Raw genomic sequence first — 9,288 nt, 5'->3', positions numbered from 1 at the left:
CTTCTCATGGTAAAACAATTGCTGTATCTGCTTGAGTAGCATATTAATAAGTTTTCATTTTTGGATTAGCATCTTTTACTTCACTTTCAATTTCTGAGACTGCCATATATAGTATGGGAAAAAATCAGGTATGTAGGATAGGACTTCTAATGAACCAACATGCAGAGATTTTCTCTTAATTGATTACACTCCTCAGTGCCGCTTCATCACAAATTTACGGTTTCTTAAATTGTTTATTGTCATGCTTGCAATCAATCTGCCTCTCCCTAAATAGCATGTGATTGCCGCTCCCACCCAAAGACAAGAATTAGAACTTGATAGTTCATGTGAAATTAAATGGGCTTCAGCTTTCCACAGACTTGCTAATACTATCTTATTTTACGCTAAGGAAAGTTGGTTTGCAAACAGAGTGCTGGTGAAGTGTATACTTGGAGACCGTAATTACTGTGCTGCTGCTGCATTTCAATGCCAGGTCTCCGAGGGCAGGACGCAGCAAGTCACAGCAAACCACTCCCAGCAGCCACAGAGGATTCCCGACACTCTCTGTGTACCAGATGAATACTCCACGGTGCCTGCAGAGGAGGAAGCAAGTAGAGGACCAACCCACTCTGGCTGGGGCACAAGACTGCAACCCCTCTCGTTCCCTCTCCCCCCTGTAGGGTTTAACTGAAAGCAGCCTGTAGCATGCCCTTCTTTGACTGGCTGCTTATCCACAGACAAAAACTTCCTGCTTCATGTGGCGTCAAATCTGAGGTCAGAGGTTTGTGGGTAGGTATGAGTACTATCACTGTAGCACGTAGTACTATGAGTGTGGCTTGCTAATATATGCTCGACGACAAATAAATGAGAATAGCAAACTTCTCGCCATTAAGTGCAAAGAAATGCTAATTTCCATTATTTTTTCTTACTAAGGCAGACAGAAGCGTAAGTTCAGACTGGAAGAAGCGAAGCATTCCAAGCACAATTTTTTTTTATTAATTGCTCTTCCACCATGTGTATGTGTGAACTTATTTACTGATTTAGTTACAGACATGGCTTTACTCAATAGCTTTGCCAAATGCTGGGTTGCTGTTAATTTTGAGTAGAGTGTACTCATATATATCTACTGACTCGACTGTGTGCCTAATTTCTAACTGAATTGCCTTTTCAATGTGCCAAATGACAGCACCTTTGTCTTGGCGATGTTAACCGTCAGGCAATTCTGTAAACTAAAGTCAGTTAAAACTTTTAGCTGCATCTGGAGTCCATTTGGCATATGAGAGCAGATGGCGAGGTTGTTGGCATAGGCCAGGTGACTTATATGACAGATACTCAACTTCAGAGGGGAAATGTTTTTATGTTGTGAATTGTATGTCTGAGATTTAGAATGAAAAAATGAAGGTGCCAGCATGCAACCTTGTTTAAAACAGTTTGCTACAGAACCCATGTTGTAAAGTGCCCCTTTTTTGATGGTCACCCCCCCACACTTTTTGCTGTCAGATGCTGTGGTTTTTGACCTGTTAGTGTACTGAGGCCTGCTAACCAGGCCCCAGTACCAATGCTCTTTCCCTTAAAGTATATGTCGAATTGCGCAGGCCAATTGGCATGTACCTTACTGCCCCTGTAAGTCACCAGTAAACGGTACGCAGGGCAAGGGTGGTAAAGGGGGTACCAGGGCTGCAGCACTGATTGTGCCACTCTGAGTGCCCCAAGTAAAAGAGAGACTGCAGAGCTGCCAAATTAGCCTGCATGAGCAGCCTGTTGCTCGAGTGAGACTCTGCCCATACCAGGTGCAGGCTGAGTCCCTGCTACTGCTCATGGACAGGTCAGTCACCGCTAAGGCAGGCCCCGTCTTGCCCAGGGGGCAGAGTGCACTGTTACATGTGCGAGGGCATATGTGCAGAAGCACCTATGCCCCTGTGCTGGCATTTAAACTGCAATGCTGGCCCGATTAACCACTGCTCACATGTCCAGCTCTGCAATGGCGCAGTTGAAATCTGTTGTGTTTGGTATCAAACACTGTGCTATTTAACCCTTAACATGATGCCCATGTTTAGGATTAAAACGCAGATGCCCAGGTGGCACCCTTAGAGGGTGCTCACCAAATTACTCAATCCTGAACTGTTTTGGCGGGGTCTACGGAGCCACTGCCGCCATAGTCAGAAGTCTGACCTCCTGCCTGTGGCATTAGCACCTTGGCAGGACGTAAGACAAAGGGCCTGGGCAGGAAGAAGGTCACACCTCCTCCATCCCAGGATGGCTGGTAATATTAGCATCAGGAAAGTTGGCCTCAAAGGCATCCCCCGCCTTTGATGTGCCAAGAGCTGTCCCTCCAGTGGAGGACAAAGACCTTCTTGCCCTGCCCGGCTGGGCAGGCGGGAAATTAGCTATGTAGGAGGCGTGCACCTCCCCTAAACTAGCCACACCTTTGAGGTGGGCTAGGAGGCCTGCACAGCCAAGGAGGGGTTCTGCCATCTTGGCAGACCCCAAGAATAGTGGGTTCTGGGTAGAAAGTGGAAGTCGCCACATCAGGGGTGAACTAGCCACAGGGACAGTAGCCCATTGGCCACTGTCCCTCACACCCTCAAATGCCCACTAAAGCAGGATTCAAGGGACTCCCCTGGCCATCAGAACTTAGATCTTACCTGGACAAGAAGAAGAAGCACTAAGAGCTGGCTGCACCAACAACAGGACTGGACTCCAGTCCCAGCGCAAAGAAGAGGACACAGAGTGCCCTAAGGAGACTAGTACTAGAACCGAAAGCCCAACGTGTGCAGGAGGTGAAACGAAAACCCAAGGGAGACACCCCTGACTGGTGGCACCAGTCCCCTGTAAAGTGCAGGAGTAAAGAAGTGCAGAACTTGAAGAACTGCGACCCGATGGGCCCTGAGTGCCTGAGCCCAAAGAAACTCGGTGTCCAGCATCTACGGAGTGGGAGTGAGGCCTGTGTCAAGTTTCAAACCTCTAGTCCCCGCCAAACGACCTCCAGCTGCCAGAAAGCCTGTAGGCCACCTTGCAGCTACCAAGGCTTGTCTGTCGCCTGCATGGAAACTGACGGCCACACGACATTCACCAACTTCAGGGCACCCACCCCCGTATAGAGTCAGACGTCACCAGCGACCCCTCTCCTGTGGGACTGCAGCCTGAAGGACTAGACCTTGACTTCTGCAGCTAACAGCTTTTGCACGTCCAGCCCAGTGATTGAAAGCTAGGAGCTACCTCTGCACGCAGAGCCACAGGACGAGGTAGTGAAGATCCAAGCATCGATTCCTGGTCCTGGCCCCCCAAAGACCTCTACATCCAAATGGTAGAGTGTGAGTCCACCCCAAGTCCAGTTTTGCAATGATGTGCAAAACGCACTAGCCACTAAGGACCGTTCAGAACCAAGGACAGCCAAGTCACCTCTGCAAATGGACTCCCTGGGCAAGGTAACAAAAGTCTTACTTGAATCTTGGTCTAGGTCCTCCCAGAACCTTACGTTCCCGTGGGTTCATCAGAACTCACCCTACAAGTGCCCAAGTGCACATTTCTATTTTTCCCATTGACTTCAATGGAAGCCCTTTAAATCTGCAAAGGTACTGTATTTTCCAAAGACTTATAAATTCACAGCTCCGGTTGTACAAAAGCTACAAAGTTGTTTAGGTGTTTAAATTAAGATTAAAATCGAATTTATTTTTCTAAATTGGTGTCAGATTTCGGTTGATTCATTTACTTATTGTCCATGTTGGTAATGTGAAATGCTTTACACATGATCCTCTAAGTAGCTTGACTGCTCTTTGCTACACTACCAGGACTGGGCTAGGGTTTGCTGAGAGTGAATCAGAGGTCCACTACTGGATATTGTGTTGGTATTCCATGGTAAGACTACCTAGTCACACCATATAATACCTTCACCTTGCTACAAACCTTAGATAATATTCTGGTGTTATTTGTTTCACATTCAACCAGGTGTTGATGTGTAATGCTGTTATAAGATGTAACAAGCTTCTGTCCATTTCTAAAGAGGGGACTTTTGCCCATAGGTAATTTTGTTTCACTTCATCAACAGCAGCTGTGTAGGTTACAAAACAGGTGCCCTGAGCAGGTAGTATTTGTTGAAAACTATCAAGTAATTACTTTTTAGTAGTATTACATCTCATAAATTATCTACAGTGATTAATAAAGCAAAGGTGCTCATAAAAATTCTTAATTTAAAGGAAATTAAACTTTCTAAAAGAAACAAGTTCACCAAAGATGCAAAATTTGGAAATACACAGAAGTCCCAGCAACTAGTCAAAAAACCATTCAAGTGTGGATTTTATAAATGGTATGAACACAAATTACCAAAGTAATTCCTCATCTCGCCCTCTTTCCTTACAATATTACCAAGTTCTAAATCTAAAAAATCACCAATGCGCACATTCTTCTTATTAACAACCCATTCGTTATCTTGCTTCATGACCTTGGCCATGCAACGGTTTCCTTAGTCCTTTAATAACTAAAAATCTCACCAACTAATTTGAACGTTTAACTAATCCCTGGTAAAGAGGTTGCACACTCATCTACAATCTAACTAAAGAAATAAACAAAGATCTAGCAGTGCCTGTCAGTAACCCAGACAACACACACATGATGCCAGGGATCCCGACTCTTGCAGATCTAGGAAGAATAAGGAAAGTTCCTAAATGTGTGACAAACGTGAAAGCTTGTGAGGGAGCCCAGATTAGAACTCTAATCCTGAGAAATTATAATTAGCAACCACTGCTTGAGCCGGCCCGTTAGGATCTCGTACCACCTTGTCTCTCAACTCACTGTCTTTGGCAGCTGATATAACTTCACAGTTCATCCTCACAGGTCCTTTTCGTGACCTTCCTTGAGACCTTGTGCTACAACCGGAATTGCATTTCCGAGGCCTTTACACTTCACAGACAATTTTACAGTTCGGGGAAACGAGCAGTACGATGGCGGACAAGTATCAAAGCAAAGTACTGTTCGCTACTGAGTACCTGCACTTTAACAAGGGAAGTACCTGTACTTCTCAGCACTTGTGTAATACTTTTAATGAGATAGCACTAGCAGTTACTTGTTGGGATCAAGCAGGTGCTATGGATAGTGAGTATCAAAACTTCTATATTTTCATTAAATCACTTGCCGAAACTCGTCTATCCTTACACCTTTTGGCTGTTGGCGTTACTCTCCATTGCAAAATAGAAAATAGCTAAGATGTTTCATGGCAACACCTGATTGTAACAGCCACCGACTAAACTAGGCAACTCCGCCTAAATCCCAACTATGCTTTCTACCAGACTGAGGATGGAGCCAAACACTTCCAACATCCCAATAAGCCTTTCTTTAATTTGCCACTGAATACAGTCAGAAGCTTTCAACCCTGACAGGAAGAACGAAGGAGGCGGATGCCAGAGAAGAAGTAAAAATGGGACAAAAATATTGCGGCCTGCCGTAGGTGCTAGCTATTAAGCGTAAACCTGGCGGCCATATTATCATAGACAAATGTTTCAAGTGACGCGACAAAAGTTGTTTCCGGAAAACTCGATAGAACTAATGACGAGCATCGGCAATCTAGAAATAGTTAGGACTAATGGTAAAAAGCTATTATAGATGAAAGTAGGTATGGTAATAAAATCTTATGACAGGGTGTAATATATATTGAGACAATGAAATACTACCACGGTTATTTCATATTACAAATAACGTTGATGGTTAACTAGTTATCTATTCTAGTTTCTCGTTGGTGAACCCTACGTGCTGTTTTCACAAAAAGGCAGCTTGGGATAGGCTATTGACGCGCTCATAGTCCTCTTTCTATTTCTATACTTGTGCGCCGTCCGCCTGTGTTGGTTGCAGAGGGACACACGGCTGCCGCGGGACGTTTCTTCTCCACCTCCTTCGTAGGACCGCCGCCTGTCCCTTGCTGTTTCCCCGCCCGGCGGTGCACAGAAGGCTGGGCTTCGGCTGCGGGCCATGCCGTGTCGGGGAAGGTAATGAGCCGCAGAGCCCCGGGATCTCGGTTGAGCAGCAGCGGCACCAGGCAGTATCAGCGAAGCTGGAATGATTGGCCTCACAGGTCAGTGTCGTCCTATGGCTGTTGTGCGGGGCCTCAGCTGGTGGGGACTGTTCTCCAGGCCTAGGATGGGTCATGGAAATATTGTGTGGTTCCTGGACATGTTAAGCTACGCACTCGCCTTCCCCGCTCAGTTCTCTGGGTGGGCTTGCTTCGGCGTGAGCCCTTTCTTCCGTTTCATGGGCTCTCTTATGAGGTCTATGGTTGAGTGTTGTGGTCTGGAAGTCGTCGTCACTAGTTGAACATGTATACAGCTTCCTGTTTCAATACCCCATTTTCACCTGGCTCTGTGATGGATGGATGGAGCAGGGTGAGTGTGAAACTACACCAGTACGTCCCCTTCAGGTGTTTACACTTTGGCTGCAGCTTTGATCGCGAAGTGCGCAGAGCATCAGCTTTCGGTTTCCTAACGTCTATCGTCTGGCCTCCGTAATAGTGTCCTTTCTCTAGGCCATTGAAGGCAGTTTGACATGGTACTCTGCACTGAAGCGTAATGTGCGGAGAGGAGGCTAGAGCCCTGTGTGTTACAGTCATCGTTCGGCTGGTTGAGCACCTGCATACCGTAATTAGTGGTAGGACCGCGCTGTGACGTGTCACGCCCATGCCCACCCCGGAAACTTGGGCATCCGAACTCGTCTGAATGCACCTGCCTTAACTCCTCCCTCACGGCCCCGCGGCATTCCAAGCAGCACGTTGACTCCGTGAGAAGGGCAGTTGATAACTTTTCTGAACTCCTCACACTCACTTCTGACGATTTTTTGCTCTCACGGTGCAGCAATAACAGTATTTTGGAAATGTGTTAGCATAGTAAACGAGATCGGAACATTGAGGGTTATACTCTCGTACGCGTGTTTTGAGTAAATGAGCTTTATTGTGTGTTTGCACACACTTTCTTAACACCTAACCAAAGAAGACGGTCATGCAATAATGTTTTTGTTTTCTCCTCGCACATTCTGCAGTACCAAAAGTCAGTTACACTCAAAGCGTTGACATTTGTAGCACTTTTGGAGTCTGAGGGCACGTGAGGTGGTTGTCCAGGATTGATCGCGGTGTTCGCTTTGTCTCTAGTCAAGCTCTGTATTATTTATCGTTATTGTTCCCATAATATTTCTTCCCATTATCAGTCTAGTTAAAGATATCGGTCGTAAATGTGCGGTCAGAAGTCCTTGCTCATAAAAGCAGTACAAACCATCATTTTTATACGTATATTTGTAAATGAGCTGTGCCGTACTTTTTAGAAAACGAAACTGAGGTGTACTTGCTCCGTAAACTAAACTAGTAAATATCACATTATGGATGTCCTTGTGCAGGAAAGAAGGCAGCCTTTGCCCTACATGTATTAGCATAAGTGGATGTGACTCATCAGTATTTGTGGGCGTGTAACATATTTTCGAACGTCAGTTACGTTCGTATAGTTAAATATCATCTAAACCAGGGATCTCCAACCTTTTCTGTAATAAGAGGTACTTATGTTCATTGAATATCCTCCCGAGCTACTGTTATTACTATTGTAATGGTGTGCATATCAGACAAGGTTACATTAGCAAAAACACCATGCAAGATTACAAGCAGCGATCACCTCAGTGCCACAGACAGGGCTGCCACCAGTAATGTAAAAATAATTTATCAGATTGGAATGCCTTTACATGGGTAATACAAACAACTATAGCTGTAATACCCCTGGTACCAAGGCAATAATAGGCGTCATAAGTCTCCCTTATGCTACATAATTTATCACTTAAATAATATCATATTTAAATATTTTTACAAAATCTGTAATTTTTCTCAAAATATTACCGTATGAGTTTTAAAAATACACACATTTTTATCTCAAATACAATTTCAATTTAGTGTGTGTGTGTATGTGTGTGTGTGTGTATATGTGTGTGTATGTGTGTGTGTATATATATATATATATATATATATATATATATATATATATATATATATTAAGCAAAGAGAAAAATATAATACTTGCACACTCAGGTTTCAGGAACAAGAAAAATTCAGTTTAATCCACACACAACGCATTTCGACTGACACAGCAGCCTTGGTCACGTGATATGTATCACCAATAAATCACCCTTTAAATACCCTCTTAGCATAAACATAGAAATAAGACAATTGACATGTGCAACAAATAGAAACCACACTACAAAGTTCTCTGCAAATATTAGCGTAATAATAATATTATTATTAAAAACAGTTCACGCCCCTAAGTATTGCTAGATATAATTTAAATATAATATTTAGATATATTTCAAATCATTTCCCCAAATTCATTAATAAAATCTTGCTTACAGTTTTTTGTGAAAATTCACCATTAAATTTAAAAGGAAACGACCACATTAAGTAACAGTGCTCTATCTATTAAAATTCATAATTTTGACTTCCAGCCTGCAATATCTGTAAAAATATTATCAATTTCAATCAAAAATAAAGAATTAACCAGATAGTAAAAATATACACTGTAAATATATCATCATAAGCTTATTCAGGGCTAAAAACCGTCTATATTACTAATTTCAATGATTTTATCTGAAAATCTGCAAAGTTGATCAACCAGTAGTAACGTGAAAATTGTGAAGAATGAATAGAAGAAAACATAGAAGAAAACAAGTAGAGATTGGTAGCTCTCCATCCGACCCAGAATATCTAAAAGGAATATCCAAAGTAAATAAATAGTTAAATCAGTAACTGGAAGCTTAGACATTAAATAGTATTAGAATACAATATTAACACTCTTAGCATATAATCAACTAAAGTGCAGGACCTAAATCTCATAAATTAATTTTATACACAATAAGATGTTGACTCGTTACAAATGCTGATAAAAACTTTCCTCAAACGGTAGAAGGGCAGATAATAGTCACATCAAGATGAATTAATGGTTATCATACAGATGGGTATTTAGTTCCTCCCCCATATTCAAACCTGTCGGGGTCTTGGTCTCTAATTCTAAAATATAGACTGACTCTTTTTTTCTTAGTACTAATTCTCTGTTCCCTCCTCTATGATGTGGAGGAACATGTTCGATCCCAAAATAGGATAATTTGGTGCAATCAGAATTGTGTTTTTCTTTGAAATGCCTTGCTACCGGATAATGTTCATCATTTGATGTGATCGCACGCATGTGTTCTAAAATCCGTTTCTTAACACCATGTTTGGTACTGCCAATGTACCATCTCGGGCAAGGACATTCCAGAACATAAATCACAAAAGGGGTACTGCATGTTATAAATTGATTG

The 9,288-nt window shown here is 43.0% G+C and overlaps 1 protein-coding gene across 2 annotated transcripts in view; it reads left to right on the top strand.

The window, feature by feature from the left end:
- The first annotated feature begins 5,787 nt into the window (after positions 1 to 5,787).
- SMG1 (SMG1 nonsense mediated mRNA decay associated PI3K related kinase) overlaps positions 5,788 to 9,288 on the top strand; it is a 1,401,298-nt gene continuing 1,397,797 nt past the window's right edge. The window contains exon 1 of one of the 2 annotated variants that reach the window (XM_069210224.1): positions 5,788 to 6,043. In XM_069210224.1, the coding sequence (XP_069066325.1) occupies positions 5,961 to 6,043 (83 nt within the window). In that variant the 5' untranslated portion in view covers positions 5,788 to 5,960. The remainder of the gene's footprint in view (positions 6,044 to 9,288) is intronic. The other variant, XM_069210223.1, reaches the window with a different exon arrangement.

Source organism: Pleurodeles waltl, chromosome 10, assembly GCF_031143425.1.
Source record: "Pleurodeles waltl isolate 20211129_DDA chromosome 10, aPleWal1.hap1.20221129, whole genome shotgun sequence".
NCBI lineage: Eukaryota > Metazoa > Chordata > Amphibia > Caudata > Salamandridae > Pleurodeles > Pleurodeles waltl.
This window is presented reverse-complemented; position numbering and strand designations above follow the sequence as displayed.